The sequence below is a fragment of the Lipotes vexillifer genome, unplaced genomic scaffold (assembly GCF_000442215.2).
Source record: "Lipotes vexillifer unplaced genomic scaffold, Lipotes_vexillifer_v1.1 scaffold779, whole genome shotgun sequence".
In the NCBI taxonomy this organism is placed as follows: Eukaryota; Metazoa; Chordata; class Mammalia; order Artiodactyla; family Lipotidae; genus Lipotes; species Lipotes vexillifer.
The window spans coordinates 1,446,126-1,462,996 of NW_006788448.1; the positions used below are offsets into that span (position 1 = coordinate 1,446,126).

General features: G+C 37.6%; 1 protein-coding gene across 1 annotated transcript in view; it reads left to right on the top strand.

Moving 5' to 3' along the window:
• The window catches only part of ANKRD31 (ankyrin repeat domain 31), a 133,397-nt gene that overhangs the window by 42,843 nt on the left and 73,683 nt on the right, over nucleotides 1–16,871 (top strand). Inside the window, 3 exon segments of the mRNA XM_007461615.1 lie at nucleotides 630–785; nucleotides 8,557–8,699; nucleotides 15,090–15,234. Of these exon segments, the coding sequence (XP_007461677.1) occupies nucleotides 630–785; nucleotides 8,557–8,699; nucleotides 15,090–15,234 (444 nt within the window).

Here is a 16,871-nt window from a genome sequence, read left to right on the forward strand (position 1 = left end):
CCCCTGCATCGGCAGGCGGACTCTCAACCACTGCGCCACCAGGGAAGCCCCTGGAAAACTATTTTAATTGTGTATTTCCCACCTTAGGAAATCAAAACTATTATACTGCTCAAGACCAAGCTTTATTTAAGTTCATGACAATTATTTTTAGTAAAGAAAGAAAATTTAGCATTCTCTTTTCTGGCCTTGCTGGGGTTAATTTTTGTATCTTCCTTATATACTTCTGAGATTTTCTCCTCATGGTTTTATAAGACATTTTGATATTGTAATATTTTGTTAGGTTTAATAACATCTAATTCTGGATTTAAATAATACCTTTCACCAGAACTTTTAAGAAAATATCCATTAGTCTTCTCATACATGCACCTTTCCTGGAGTTTCAATCAATATAAACTGCTTACATGATTTATAATTTACTCAAATATTTCAAACTAATGACATTTGTCTTTTTCACCTTTTTGCATGTAGATACCATTATAGTTGGGTTAATGGATGAAATACTCCTCCATAATGTAATATACTCTATTCCAGAATGTTGGCTGGTTTCATTCTATTACTTATATTCTTCTTGATTTTCAAATAAGGATTATTAATTTTTTTGTTTTCTTTTGTTCATGCCCTCATTTCAGAAAAAATGAAGATGAATAAAGTATCTCGTTGTAACATTAACCGTAGAAACATCTTTGGAGAGAACTTACTGTATAAAGCTGCTCTGAACAACGACGCTAATCTTGTTCATCATTATATGAAGAAAGGTGGAAATGTTAATCAACCAAGTTATGCTGGTAGGCTGTGGTTACCACTTACAGTTATCTTAAGAGTGGTTTGTAGTTTCAGCTGAGTCACTACTATAAAAGTATGGCAAAGTAGGCCTAAGGCAAGTCTCAAACAGAAAGCTTCCAGATAATTTTTCTACTTAGGCAGTGCTTTACCATCATCTCCCAGGGAAGTGGTAAGATAGGGGGGAGAGGCAGGAGAATAACATTACATTTCACCTTCAAAGATTATGCCTGCCTTCAAAGTTTATGCCTTCAAAGGCCCGCTGCACCAGGTGGGCCATGTGCAGTAGCATTACACAGAAGGATGGGGTTCCTGGGGCTGGCTTGCTGGCTTTGTGTGGGCATTTTTACTATGAGACTCAGCTTTTAATGGAAGAGAAGTGAGGTTCAAAGCTGAAAGAAGATGATGGTACACTGAGCTTCAGGGAAAACTGATGATAAAATGGTAGATGTACAGCAAGGACAATAGCCAGAGAAATGGAGAGAACAGACTATGAGGTAGAGAGGGTGGGGCAGGAAGCTCAGAAAGAACAGTCTTTCTTCAAGGCTAGGTCTCTGGTGCAGTCTTCCTGTGGGGAGAACCTGATACGTTCTCCTGGAGAGGAATGATTCCTTAAAGGCACGTAAGTACTTAAAACACTGAGCAGCACTGTGTCCATACTTTTACTATTGTTTCTAGACTTTCTCGGTGTATGAAACAATGCACAAAGTCTTATGGTACACAGAGATCAGCAGCACAATCCATGGACAAGCAGGTGATTACAAGTGTACCCCCAGTACTTACTTTAGCAGCACCTGGGTTTATACTATAATCAGGGGTTTAAAGACTATTATTCTAAGTCTCACACCCAGTTCATCCATTATGGTCTTATAGCTCTCAACCTTGGATCCTTACTTGCTAGCCAGAGCACTTGCTCCCTTGATTTTGAGAAATATATGGTTCTTTCTCTTAGTCTCTATGTGCTCCTTAAGTTCAGCAGTAGTTCTGCATGCCACTAACTGGACTTTATGGATTTCCCAAGCATCAATCTTAACATGTTTCTTTTCATTAACCTTTTTTTCTGTGCCATCACTAACATCCCCAGTTGCTATTCCCTGCTTGTCTTTAGCCAGGCAGTGACTTTCTCCTCACTTCCCTAGGTACTTCTGTGACCTTCATGAATTCTTTATCCTTCCATATTTTCCAGACTTTTTGAACTCTCTTGTTTTCTATTTTTCCTTCTCAATTTGCATCTTAATCTGACCTTTACTACTTCTGGCTACCACATCCCACAGAATTGCAGAGGGCAGTGTTTGCAAAGGGTTGTCCATAAGCCATTTTCGTAAGAGTCACTTAAAATATTTGTTCAAAATGCAACCTTTACTTCACCCCCCCAAAGCACGCACACACACAAAATCACTCAAAATCACAATCAAAAGCTGTAGGTTAAAATCTGGAAATCAAGTTCCCTAGATGATTTTTATTCTCATTAATGTTCAAGAACTACTGACAAGAAGTGTATGGCCTCCATATAATTCAATGTAGTGAGCTTTTACCGTATGCCTCCTCTGTGCCAGATACTATGAAAACAAAAAGATAAACAGTATCTACTAGGAAGGTTTAAATAAATTTATTTTGTGAGATAATCCAATAAAGGCTTAAATGCCTTTTGAGGAATTAACAAAATGTTATAGTAACAGACCAATGGTCTTTTTATAGGTAACATTTGCATTTTATAAGTCCTCATTTACATTTTGTGATATCTCTGATTTAAAAAACCAATTTCAATAATTCTTTACCTATCAAAACCAAGGGTGTCAACCATGAATTAGCCTGAAAATAAATTCTGAATACCTAAAATAGATCTAATAAAGCTTCTTTGCTAAAACCCTCTCAGATCAATGACTTGAGCATTATTTTACACAGAATCCTATCTGATTCCTAAGCCTATGACACATTAGAACTGAAAAGAAAGGTTGGCTTAGGCCAGGATATTGATAATAGCAAGAAGTTTAAGCCAACAGCAAGGCAAGAGACAGATAAAAAATGAGAGGCAAAATTGTTGAGGACTGTAATGAAGAGAGTGCACTTTATATCTCTGTGGGTGTTAACAATTGTTGCATTAGATCATATAACTAATATTATTATGATCTTGAATCTTTTTAAACAAATGCGTTAAATTATATTGTCTTCATAGGAAATTTACACTCTTATAAACCTTTGAAGAAATTTCCTCCAAGATACTTAACATTTTAAAAAAAAAAAAACTATGTTGCTTAAGGATCTCCCAACCTGCAGTTTTGGGAGATAATAAAAGATCTGTTATAAAATGTACTCCATCTTTATTTACGAGGAGTGGTTTTAGAGCACAGAAGGAGTAAGCCTTAGGAGAAGGGAAATTCTTTGTTACATTTGATTTCTTTCTGGAATATGTAGCCCTTTATGTGGTCTAGGGTAGCTCTCTGCAGAATAAAGGTCCCTCTGGCTTTGTTGCTGCTGGGAATTTCTTTCAACCCTGGAACTGATACTGTTCATCACTGGGTCCTCCTTGCTTACTTAGGTCACACTTAAAGTAGCATTCATTTTCAGCTTCCCTCCCCAAGACCCCATCATTTACTATGAATTGCTCACATGTACTTTGTTTTCTTTGGGAATTTTCTGAAGTAAATTTAGTGTACGAGACTGGCTTTTTCTTGGAAGCCAGACAGTTGCTTTACATTTACCTTATCTTTTAGTCATTCTGAGCTCAGGGAAAACAAGCATCTTTTGTTATGGTTATTTTCTCATTCCTGTAGCAGCCATTTCTGTCCCCTTTAGGAAACTAATTTTTATTGTAGTTTAAGCAAAACCTAAATAAGGAAAGGAAGTTTCCTAGAAGGAAAATCATCATCTGCATTCCAAAGTTAATAACTTTTGGATTTCTGATACTTCATTTTTCATCCCACCAAACCTAGACTGTGGCAAATAATCAAGTTAACCAGTGTATATTATCAGTAAGCAAATTTCCACTGGTTTACAGGTCCCAGAACCTAAATAGCAATAAGTTCACGCTTTTTTTGGAGACAGTACTTTGGGGGAAGAGAGTTTTTATATTATATTTTTTAAATAGATCTTAAATAATTATCTTCCAAAAGTTCACGTTTATTTGAAAATTTTTATGAAATTATGAAAAATTTCAAACATACAGAAAAGTTGAAAGAATTGAACAGTGAACATCCATATACCTAATTTCTAGGTTCTCCATATTTGTTTTTGTTACATACTTATTGTAAAGGGAAACACTCATGTATTTCTCCTATTCACACCCAGATACGTGGGTTTTCCACACATTGAACAATTCTTCCACACCAGCTGGGTATCCTGCAATTCAATTCAATTCTGACACTAAACATTGTTAGTGTAGACTCCACACATTAAGACCTCAGTCCCATGAGGCTGACCACCACTTCAGACACCAATCACAAGTAGGAGATCACCAGGTTACCCACAGCTTTCATTCACCTTGGCTACAAACTGGGGGTTACCATGACCCATTTCTTGGATTTGATCATTTCCTAGAACAGCTCATGGACTCAGGGAAACACTTAACATATTTACCAGTTTATTATATAATAAAGCATATGATTAAGGATACAGATGAAAAGCCAGATGAAAAGGGTACATAAGGTGAGGTATGGAAGGGTCCAAAACACAGGAAATTCTGTCTCCATGGAATTGGGGTGTGCTGTCCTCTCAGCATTCAGATGTGTTTACCAACCTGGATAAGCTCTCCAAACCCCATACTTTGGGGATTTTTATGGAGACTTCATCACGTAGGCATGATCGATTATTAAATCCATTTCTAGCCCCTCTCTCCTTTCTGAAGAACAGAGGCAGACCTGAAAGTTCCAGCTTTTAATTAAGACTTGGTCTTTCTGGTGACCAGCCTCATCTATGAGCCCACCAAAACTTGCCTCATTGGAACAAAATACACTTATATCTCCCAGGAAATTCCAAGGGATTTTAGGAGCTCTGAGACAGACTCTCCTATCATTCAGGAAATTACAAAGGTCTTGGAAATTCTGTATCAGGAACTAGGGTCAAAGACTATAAGGACAAAAGATTCTCCTGCCACCCCTGTTTACAAGGGTTTTAGGAGCTCTGTGTTAGGAACCAGGGGGCAGAGGCCAGTATGCATATTTTTTATTTTTTAAATTATTCTTTCAACTCCAACATGGCTTTCTCAAACATTTATTTCTTTATTATTTTTAAAAATTGAAGTTTAGTTGATTTGCAATATTATATTAGTTTCAGGTATACAACATAGTGATGCAATATTTTTATATGTTATACTCCATTTAAAGTTAATACAAAATAATGGCTATATTTCCCAGTCCTGTACAATATTTCCATATTGCTTATGTATTTTGTACATAGTAGATTGTGTCTCAGTAGATTGTGTCTCTTAATTCCCTACCCCTGTCTTGCTCCTCCCCACTTCCCTCTATCCACTGGTAGCCATTAGTTTTTACTCTATATGTGTAAGTCTGTTTCTGTTTTGTTATATACATTTTTAAAAAATTTTTAGATATCACACATCATAACATATAGTGTTTGTCTTTGTCATATTTCGCTAAGCATAGTACTCTCTAGGTCCATCCACATTGTTGCAAATGACTGATTTCATTCTTTTTTATGGCTGAGTAATATTCCATTGTGTGTGTGTGTGTGTGTGTGTGTGTGTGTGTGTGTGTGTGTGTGTCCCACATCTTCTTTTTCTGTTCATCATTGTTGGGCACTTAAGTTGCTTCCAAATCTTGTCTATTTGTAAATAATGCTGCTGTGAACATTGGGGTGCATGTATCTTCAAATTAGTGTTTTCATTTTCTTCAGATACATACCCAGTAGTAGAATTGCTGGATCATAAGGTAGTTCTGTTTTTTGGTTTTTGAGGAACTTCCATACAGTTTTCCATAGTGGCTGTACCAATTTACATTTCCACCAACAGTGTACAAGGGTTCTCTTTTCTCTGCATCCTCACCAGCCTTTGTTATTTGCAGACTTTTTGATGATAGCCATTTTGACAGTTGTGAGGTGATATCTCATTGTGGTTTTTTTTTTTTTGCGGTCCGCGGGCCTCTCACTGTTGTGGCCTCTCCCATTGCGGAGCACAGGCTCTGCATGCGCAGGCACAGCAGCCATGGCTCACGGGCCCAGCCGCTCCGCGGCATGTGGGATCTTCCCGGACTGGGGCACGAACCCGTGTCCCCTGCATCGGCAGGTGGACTCTCAACCACTGTGCCACCAGGGAAGCTCCTCATTGTGGTTTTGATTTGCATTTCTCTGATAATTTTTCATGTTGGGCATCTTTTCATGTGCCTGTTAGCCAGCTGTATGTCTTCTTTGGAAAAATGTCTTTTCAGGTCTTCTGCCCATTTTTTGATTGGCCTGTTTGTTTTTTGATATTGAGTTGTATGAGCTGTTTATGTATTTTGGATATTAATCTCTTATTGGTCATATCATTTGCAAATGTTTTCTCCCATCCAGTGCATTGTCTTTTTGTTTTGTTGATGGTTTCCTTTGCTTTGCAAAAGCTTTTCATACCCCAATAAAGATGTTAAAAAAAAGAAAATACAATAAAAACTCACTTCACCTTTAAAAAAAAAAAAAAAAAAGCTTTTCAGTTTAACTAGGTCCCATTCGTTTATTTTTGCTTTTGTTTCCTTCATCTTTAGAGACGATCCAAAAAAATATTGCTATCATTTATGTCAAAGTGTGTTCTGCCTATGTTTTCTTCTGGGAGTTTTCCCATCTTACATTTACATCTTCAATCCTTTTTGAGTTTATTTTTGTATATGGTGTGAGAAAATGTTCTAATTTCCTTCTGACAACCTCTGCCTGTCTAATTGGGGTAATTAGTCGATTTTCATTTAATATGAATATTTGGATTTACTGCCATTTTACTTGTGTTTCTTGTGTCTTCATCTGTTTTTGTCTTTGCATTATTTTGTAGTGATTACTCTAGGGATTACAATATACATTTTTAATGTTTTATAGTCTTAGAGTTAATATTGTAATACTTCATATAAAATGTAAGAACATCAAATACATCTCCCTTTTCCTTTTTTTTAAATAAATTTATTTATTTATTTTTGGCTACGTTGGGTCTTTGTTGCTGTGCGTGGTCTTTCTCTAGTTGCAGTGAGTGGGGGCTACTCTTCGTTGCTGTGTGCAGGCTTCTCATTCCAGTGGCTTCTCTTGTTGTGGAGCGTGGGCTCTAGGCACACGGGCTTCAGTACTTGTGGCACACAGGCTCAGTAGTTGTGGCTCGTGGGCTCTAGAGCACAGGCTCAGTAGTTGTGGCACACGGGCTTAGTTGCTCCGTGGCATGTGGGATCTTCCTGGCTCAGGGCTTGAACCTATGTCCCCTGCATTGGCAGGCGGATTCTTAACCACTGTGCCACCAGGGAAGCCCCTCCCTTATCCTTTATGTTATGTCTATCGCATATATTACATGTATATACAGGATAAACTCCAAAACATAAAGTTATAATTTTTGCTTTAAGTAGCCTTGTGTATTTTAAGGAAATTTATAGGAAATAAATTCTATTAACTATATATTTACCAGTTTTGGTGCTCTTCATTTCTTCCTCAAGGCTTTCTAATTAATACTATTGGAGAAACTCCTTCTATAGACGTTCTTAACTGGAGTGTCCCCTCAAAGGGGACATTTGGTAGTTTCTGGAAACATTTTTAGTTTTTACAACTGGAATGGGCAGCAGGGTACTACTGGCATCTGATGGATTAAGACCAGGAACACTGCTAAACATCCTACAGTACCCAGAACATTTAGCCCAAAACGTCAGTGCCAAGATTGAGAAACTGGATTATGGAGAAGGTTCTGAAAATGTTAGTGCCAAGATTGAGAAACTCTGGTTTATGGAAGGAAAGAATGAAGCACTAAATTTAACTTGCAACTTTTTATGTTTTCTTGTATCAATCGTATGAGTTTTTGGAGTTTAGATATCTTTGACTTATACCATTAAATCTGGCTAGCAAAGGAAGAAGATATTTATTTGGATGACTGGTTTTCTTGGAGCAGTTTGTGGTATGTTTGTTGAATTTACTGTAACTAACTTTTTGCAAATAGGGAGAAAAGAAATATACAGTTGACCTATGAACAACTTGGGAGCTAAGGGTGCTAACCCTCTGTGTGGTCAAAAATCTGAGAATAAGTTACAGTTAGCCCTCCGTATCCATGGTTACTCCTTCAGCTAACCTCAGATTGTGTAGTACTGTAGTATTTACTGTTGGAAAAAAATCTGTGTATAAGGTGAACCTGCACAGTTCAAACCCATATTGTTCACGAGTCGACTGTATACTTTTGAAATGACTTCTGCGTAGTCTTGCTGGCTGGGTGGGTTATTTTAATGGAAGTACCTTGAGTTACAAATAAGGCTTTTCCCCCTCTTCTCTGCAGAAAAGTAGCCTGCAACCAGCATTCTCTATGAGCTAATAATGACTCCCCTTACAGCCTTTTTATTTGAGGGCGGCAAAAATAGTTTCAAATATTTTACTTATTTTCATATTTTTCCATATTAACACCAACAGAATTAGGGGTAGGAATTTTATTTGTCCATCAGATTTATTGAATCCACAAATAATACAGGTTGCTTTCATGGTGAGTTTATCTTGTCTCATATAACCAAAATATTTTTAAAGCAACAACTTAGAATTAGAGTTCTTATATTAAGGGCAAGCACAAACATTATTAAGATGCCAAATATAAACAAACACCATTTCTTTTTTGTGTAACAGGTTGGACAGCACTTCATGAAGCTAGTGTAGGAGGATTTTATCAGACAGCAAGTGAACTATTAAAGGGTGGAGCAGATGTAAATATCAGAGGAATGTACCAGATCACTCCCCTACATGATGCTGTGATGAATGGACATTATAAGGTACTGTGATTCTTTTGTTTGCAGAGCAAACACTACATTCTGCAAGTATTAAAAACCTCTGGGACCAAGCAATAGAAAAACAGATAGGGATCCAGTTTCAGTTCATTCTGCTAATCAATACTCAGAATTCATAATATAATTTTACTGTGTGATAGATCGGTTGTGCCTAATGTGGTAGATCCCATTTTACATGTTACTTTTAGTAACTACAGAATGTGTATTTTGGTTATACACAGTATTTTTAAAATTTCTTTAGACTCTTTTTGTATGGTTCTTTTATAGGCTTTAGGAGAACATTTCCTTCTTAGAGTGTTACACAGTGATGTCCAGCCCTGATAGCAGGCTTACAGCTTTTTGTAGTCTAGTGTTACTTTCAGAGTCAGACTAAGACATGAGAACCTCCCAGGTTTTAATGATCAGCCAGTACACACCAGCACAGAGGTACCAGTGGTTATAGTATCAAAATACTATAATTCTATACAAGTTGGTTAATAGTAACTTCAATAATGGTAATATTAATTAAGATAATGAATTCCAGCACACTTGCTTTATCACATATGTTCTGAGCTTCCTAGACATTTTTCTGGTCCAGGAACTGCATTGTTCTGAGGCACTTGTGAAAATAGCTTATTATTTATTTCAAGTACTGGAAGTTGCCTCTGGGTTTAAAACCTCTAGGGTAGGAAAGGGGGCTGATCAGCAAGGCTCAGGAAGATCTTGTTCAGTGTTCCTCCAGAAGAAATGCCTACCACAGGTAAAGCTGGGGAAGGCTGCCAGGAACCATGGGCGTAGACAAATAGGACATATCCCTTCCTAGTTTGGAGGGTTTAGGTGGTTTTGCTTTTTTTGGATAATGTAGACATTTTGTAGAGGGCTTGGGGGAGAAAATTCTGCCTTGGACCTAATTTAATGGCCAGAAGAATGCTAGAACAAGTGATGGTGTGAGCCCTCTCTCTGTCTTTTATCTGCTCTTCAAAACTGGCCTCTAGCAGAGAAACCTCATGACAAAGCATTTCTTCTCTCTCTCCATGGCTCATCCGCTCTCCAACTTGCCAGGGCTGACCTGTCCTGGTCAAGAATCTTTTCTCCCTTTGGGTAATATGAGCTGTGGGTGATTTATACCTTTTTTTCTTTTCTTTCTCAGTTCTTCCTTTGCCCTTCCTGATAACTTGGCTCCAATTAACTTCTGCCTCACAGGCTGTAACTGACAAGTCTTCTTTCTGGCCTTTGCAGATATGTAGCCTTCTCTTGTACCCTTAGTGAAGTAAAAGGGACCAAAGACACAGGCCTCTAACTCCTGAAGTATCCTGTGGTATATAAATATTTGAGATGTTGAATTGGAGGTTCATTGACAATGTTGCTGGGATTCACAGATATTGAAAAGATATCCCCCAGACATGGTGATTATGCATTCCATTTGTGTCTGGAGTGAGCTTTCTTATAAAGTTTGATTGTATATTGTATTACACTTTAAAAAGTCATACCACATCAACAGGCCAGAGCATGGATGGTGTTTTGTTGTTGGGAGTATTTTTTTAAAATCCCAGACATCATACCATTTTATCCATAAATACTTGTACCTGCATCTCTAACAGATAAGGACATTTTTTTCCACACCCACATTTTTTATCATCTTACCTTATAAAAATTAAAATTTTAAATACCACTTAATAATATCTAGTCCATATTTAAATTTCCCCAAATTATCTAAAAATGTTTTTTATTACAAGTTTTTGTTTGAATCATGATCTATCAATGTCTGTACATTACATGTGTTTGTTATGTCTCTTAAGTGTGTGTGATTTTTTTAAAGGTTTATTATTTATTTATTTATTTTACTTATTTTTGGCTGCATCGGGTCTTAGTTGCAGCACACTGGATCTTCATTGAGGCATGCGGGATTTTTCGTTGTGGCACGCGGGCTCTTTATTATAGTGCTCGGGCTTCTCTCTAGTTGTGGCATGCAGGTTTTCTCTTCTCTAATTATGGTGCCCAGGCTCCAGATTGTGTGGGCTCTGTAGTTTGCAGCACGTGGGCTCTAGTTGAGGTGCAGGAGCTTAGTAGTTGTGGCATGCAGGCTTAGTTGACCTGCGGCATGCGGGATCTTAGTTCCCTGACTAGGGATTGAACCTGCGTCCCCTGCATTGGGAGGTGGATTCTTTACCACTGGACCACCAGGGAAGTCCCTCTTAAGTATGTTTTAATCTATAACAGTTCTTCCTATATTTTGTTTTTTGTGTGTCTTCTAGAACCTGGGTCATTTGTCTTATAGAATTTCCTAAATTCTGGATTTGACTGACTTTATCTATGTTTCTTCCCATATTTTCTCTAAATGGTGTTTTACTGTAAAATCTATCAGAGACCACAATCTGGGTGCTGTGTGTGCTTACTGCTATTGGATGTCATTGTTTTTAGGCATTTTCAGTGAAATGTATACTTTTAGAAAGAAAAACAAATCATGAGTTCTTACTGATATTTCCATTTCAGACTTAATATTATAGATTCATAATAACTTTGATTTTATACTTGTATCTCTTTTTCTCTTATGCTAAACATTTGTTTCTTAATACATTAATTTCTTTATCATACAGCATACTTAACAGTACTACTATTAGTGTATTATTATTATGAATATTAACAATATTATTATTAACAATGGAACTACTAATGAAGTGCTTTTTTTACAGTTCTTTTTGTTTTGTTTATATTCCATTAGGGATGTGAGGTAAAAATACTGTCTTTTCTAGTACTTGAAAGAATTTTATTCTCTGTCCTGTTGGCTTCTTATGCAAGGAAGTTGTTGGAAGGCAGAGATATGGAATAATATCCTCCAAACTGAAAAGGAACTTTGAGACTGGAAAACAAAGCAGGCAATTCCATAAAGTGCAATTGTGAAGTTTATTGTGGGTAGCTTACATACTGGCAGGATTGGGCAGACACAATCCAGAGGCATTCACAGCTGTGCTCCTCACCACTGAAAGGAGCACAGGGAGATTTAAAGCTGCCAAAGCTAACAACAGAATCTGACTACCAAATGAGAAGCATGTCCACACTGACTGGAACTGGAGATTTTTCCTCCCCCTGGGGGGTCTCATGACCATTAAGCATCTGTGTCAACAAAAGACACTCTTCCAGTTTTCTGTCAGCAAGGGTAAAAGTTGACAGGGAATTTATCTGGCTTGGGCACATTCCTTGTGAGTAGGCTAAAGCTTAATCATGCAGAAAGGGGAGGGGTAGGACTTCAGACCTAAGATAGAGCTGACAAAATGGAGTCAGTGTGGTTCAGCCACACAGAAGTCAGCTGATTCTAGAGGGAGGAAAGCACTAGAGTCAATAATATGATTAAAGGTGAAAAGCCACGGGCAAGCTTTAAGTAGCAGTGTATTTCCTTATGGGGCCTACTGTTTGATGAACTAAATAAGTGGGGATTATGAGGCCAGCCACTTACTGAAATTGCTCTGCTTGTTCCAGTTAAGAACATGTGGTAATCTTAAAATATGTCCACAAATTCTTTAACAGTCCTCCCTTCGAAAGGTGGATCCTGATTCCTCTCCTCAGGAGGGTAGGCTGGAGTTTCAGTGAGTTGCTTCTAACAAACACAATGTGGCAGGAGTGACACAGTACATGACTTCTAAGACTAGGTTGAAAACTGTTGCGGCTTCTTCCTTGTTCTCTCACTGACTTGTTCAGCAACACTGGGAGAAGCCAGATGTCATTTCATGTAGCCACTCAAGCAGCTCTATGGAGAGGTTCACATGGCAGTGGACAAAGGCCTCCTGCCCACAGCCATGTGAGTGAGCCATCTTAGAAACAGATCCTCCAGTCCCAGGCAAACTTTTATTTATTTTTTAATTTTTTAAAATAAATTTATTTTATTTATTTATTTTTGGCCGCATTGGGTCTTCATTGCTGCATATGGGCTTTCGCTACTTGCGGCGAGCAGGGGCTACTCTTCGTTGCGGTGCACGGGCTTCTCATTGCAGTGGCTTCTCTTGTTGCGGAGCATGGGCTCTAGGCACGTGGGCTCAGTAGTTGTGGCACATGGACTCAGTAGTTGTGGCTCACGGGCTCTAGAGTGCAGGCTCAGTAGTTGTGCCTCACGGGCTTAGTTGCTCCGCGGCATGTGGGATATTCCCGGACCAGGGCTCAAACCTGTCCCCTGCCTTGGCAGGCGGATTCTTAACTACTGCACCACCAGGGAAGTCCCCAGGCAAGCTTTTAGGTGATTGTATCTCCAGCCAACATCTTGACTGTAACCTCATGAGAGACCCTGAGGCAGAACCATCCACCTGTGGCCACTCCAAAATTCCTGACCCATAGAAACTATGAGATTATAAATATTTATTATTGTTTTAAGCTACTAAGTTTTGGGGTAACTTGTTAGGTAGCAACAGATAACTAATACAGAACCTAAATGCAGATTTAAAATAGGGGTAAAAAACATAGTGGAAATAACTGATTTACTGCCATTTGGTAAGAAGAGAGTTTTTTAAAGAGGATATATTAGTTAGGCTTCAGAATTCCTGATACCAAGCTGTAGAGAGAATTGGTAAATGTGAATAGTTGGTGAAGCAGAGTATCCAGAGTCTAAAACAGAGACTGCCAAAGTAATGTATTTACTCCCTTGGGATCACCAACCCAGATTTCCAGAAAAGTGAAGCTCTAGCCCTTGCCTTTTCCCTTCCTCCCATCTTCTTTCTCATGCTTGTTGATCCTGAGTTACTTTCATACTGCATGGCTTATTATTTGACATAAAACCTCCAGAGATAAGCAACACAGCTCCTTTGGCAACCCACTTATGAAACTACTTTTCCTGAAAAAAAGTGGTTCACTCTCTATTTGTATTAGTAAACAAAATGTGAAGCTCCAGGAATATGAATTATAAATTTAATTGTATCTACTGTTACTTTCAGTCCCCCTATCTAGCATTAAACTCCCACAGTAAAGCCATTTGAAAAGTAGAATCAAGTTGCTGAGTCTTAATAATTTTTAAAAGATTTGGCTCATATTCTCCGTGTGTGTGGTGGGGCATTTTTCTCTCCTAGAATGCTTTCTTATAAAAGGAAAAATGTATATATCTTTAATCTTCAGATGCATAAAATTTACAGAAATTCAGATCCTTTCTCTCATTCCAGACATTAACATGGAAATCTAGGCTTCATTTAGTATGTTATTTAAAGCCTGTTACCCACATCCTCCTTGGTCAACATTCATTCTTTTATTAAACAACGTTTATTAAATATATACTCTATGCCAGATACTGAAATAGACACTGGGAATATAAAGATGATTAAGACATATATCTGTTGCAAAAACTTGGAGGCAACTTAAACATGCATCAGTAGGGTACTGGTTAAGTAAATTATAGTACATTCAAAAGTAAACTATTACTCAGCTGCTAAAAAGAATGATGAAGTTCAATCCATACTGATTTGGAACAATCTTCAAAGTCTGTTGCAGGGTGGGATGGGCAGGAAAGAAGCTAAGATATAGAGGAATGTATATGGTATATGACCACTTGTGTAAGAAAAAATGTATGTACACAGTTATGATTCGTACATATATACCTGTTGGACTAGACTAACTCTGGAAAAATTCAGAAGAAACTGTAACCAGAGCTGACTTAGAAAAAATAATTAGATGACTAGAGGACAAGGGTTGAGGAGGGAAACTTATTTTTCATTGTCTACTTCTCCAAGCCTTCTGTATTTTGAACCGTATTAATTTCCTATTCAAAAATAATAAATTAATTTTAAAAGAAAACAGCCCTCAAAAAACTTGGAGTACAGGAGAGAGAAATATATAAGAAATAAGTATAATATACAGCATATTGGACATAAAATATGTACATAAAAGAAGGAAGAGGTCATTTTTCTCTAGGGGATCAGTGGGTGAGGAGGTCAGGGAGAGCTTCATACAGGAGGTTACTTGAGGAGCAGTAACAGATTAAGGATTTACCTGTTTCTCTCTGATACCGAGGGGGAGCAGCAGCAACACAGGTCTATACAGAAGACATAGCTATTTCCTGGAACCTGTTAAAATTACATTTACTACTACAGAATGTAATCCTAATTCCTGGTATATCTGCTAGCTCCATTTCATCAGCAACTGAACCACAAACATTTCTGCCCCTCCCTCTGTTCCTCCTTTCCTCCCTCTTCCTTACTTCCTCTCTCTTTTTTTTTTCTTTTTGTAAGAGAAGGCATATTTATATCAATAAATTATGATTCAGTAGCAGTTACATTAATTTTTGGTTTTGTGCAGTAATGTTACAGGAAACCCAAACTGTATTGTTGAAAGAAATATTTAATGTTGCTTAGAGTTGTATGCTGGCACACATTTATAATAATACACCTTTTGTCTGGACTCCCTCACACAATCTTCCTCTAGGTGGCACAGTTACTTCTTTTGAATGGAGCAGATCCTTTATTTAGAAATGACAGTGGAAAGTGTGCTTTGGATGAAGCCAAAGACTCATGTATGAAGCGTCTCCTTGAGAGATATGTTCCTAAACATCAAAAACATCTTATATCAGGTAAAATTGAACTGCCCTGTTATATCTGTTCATCATGTCAGTAGAGAGTTATAGAAATCAAACTTGGAATTATAGAAATTAAATTGGTTTTCCTCATAAATTTTGAGAAAATCCATCCTGTGGTGTCCTTGCTCCATTCCTTTAGTTGAGCACACTGACTTGTTTGCAAATGCACCAAATGGAAGAACTCTAAAAGAACAAAGAAAGATAGTATTAAATGTACTTTCCCCCAGGATATGTACTGGAAACAGTTAAGAAAACTTTTGTAAAGTTCTGGGTCTTTTCCCCATAATCCGTTGTCTGAATAACATGGGTGATGTAACTTATATTTGGCTTTATCATTTTCCATGAATATGGCCAGGATTGTTTACTTTCATTCCTTAAGAATATTTTCTTATGGCTGTACTTTTGCCTTGTCATTCATCATTGCACTAAGTTGAACTACAAAAGAACTTGACCTGCAGTTTCAAGAAGATTATATAAGAACTGTTTATTTTTTAATTGAAGTATAATTGATTTATAATATTGTATTAGTTTCAGGTATACAATGTAGTGATCCAGTATTTTTATAGATCATACTCCATTTAAAGTTATTACAAGGTAGTGGTTATATTCCCTGTGCTGTACAATATATCCTTTTTGCTTATTTATTTTATACATAGTAGTTTGTATCTCTTAATTCCAAAATGCTATTTTGCCCCTCCCCCTTCCCTCTCCCCACTGGTAACCATTACTTTGTTCTCTGTATCAGTGAATCTGTTTCTGTTTATACATTGGTTTGTTATATACATTGGTTTGTTTTATTTTTTTAGATTCTATATATGTGATAACAGCGTATTTGTCTTTCTCTGACTTATCTCACCAAGAATAATACCCTCTACGTATCCATGTTGCTGCAAATGGCAGCATTTCATTCTTTTTTATGGTTGAGTAATATTCCATTGTATATATATAATACTATATCTTCTTTATCCATTCATCTGCTATGGACAGTTAGGTTGCTTCCATGTCTTGGCTATTGTAAATAGTAGTACTGCTATGAACATTAGGGTGTATCTTTTTGAATTAGTGTTTTCATTTTCTTTGGATATATACCCAGCAGTGGAATTGCTGGATCATATGGTAGTTCTACTTTTAGTTTTTTGAGAAACCTCCATACTGTTTTCCATAGTGGCTTTACCAGTTTGCATTCCCACCACTGTATACAATGGCTCCTTTTTCTACAAATCCTTAACAATCTTTGTTATCTGTAGACTTTTTTTTTTTTTTTTTGCGGTATGCGGGCCTCTCACTGTTGTGGCCTCTCCCGTTGCGGAGCACAGGCTCCGGACGCTCAGGCTCAGCGGCCATGGCTCACGGGCCCAGCCGCTCCGCGGCATGTGGGATCTTCCCAGACCAGGGCATGAACCCATGTCCCCTGCATCGGCAGGCAGACTCTCAACCACTGTGCCACCAGGGAAGCCCATCTGTAGACTTTTTGATGATAGCCATTTTGACAGGTGTGAGGTAATATCTCGTTGTTTTAATTTGCATTTCTCTGATGATTATCAGTGTTGAGCATCTTTTCATGTGCCTGTTAGCAATCTGTGTTATCTTTTTTTTTTTTTTTTTTTTTTTTTTGTATTCGGGGCCTTTTC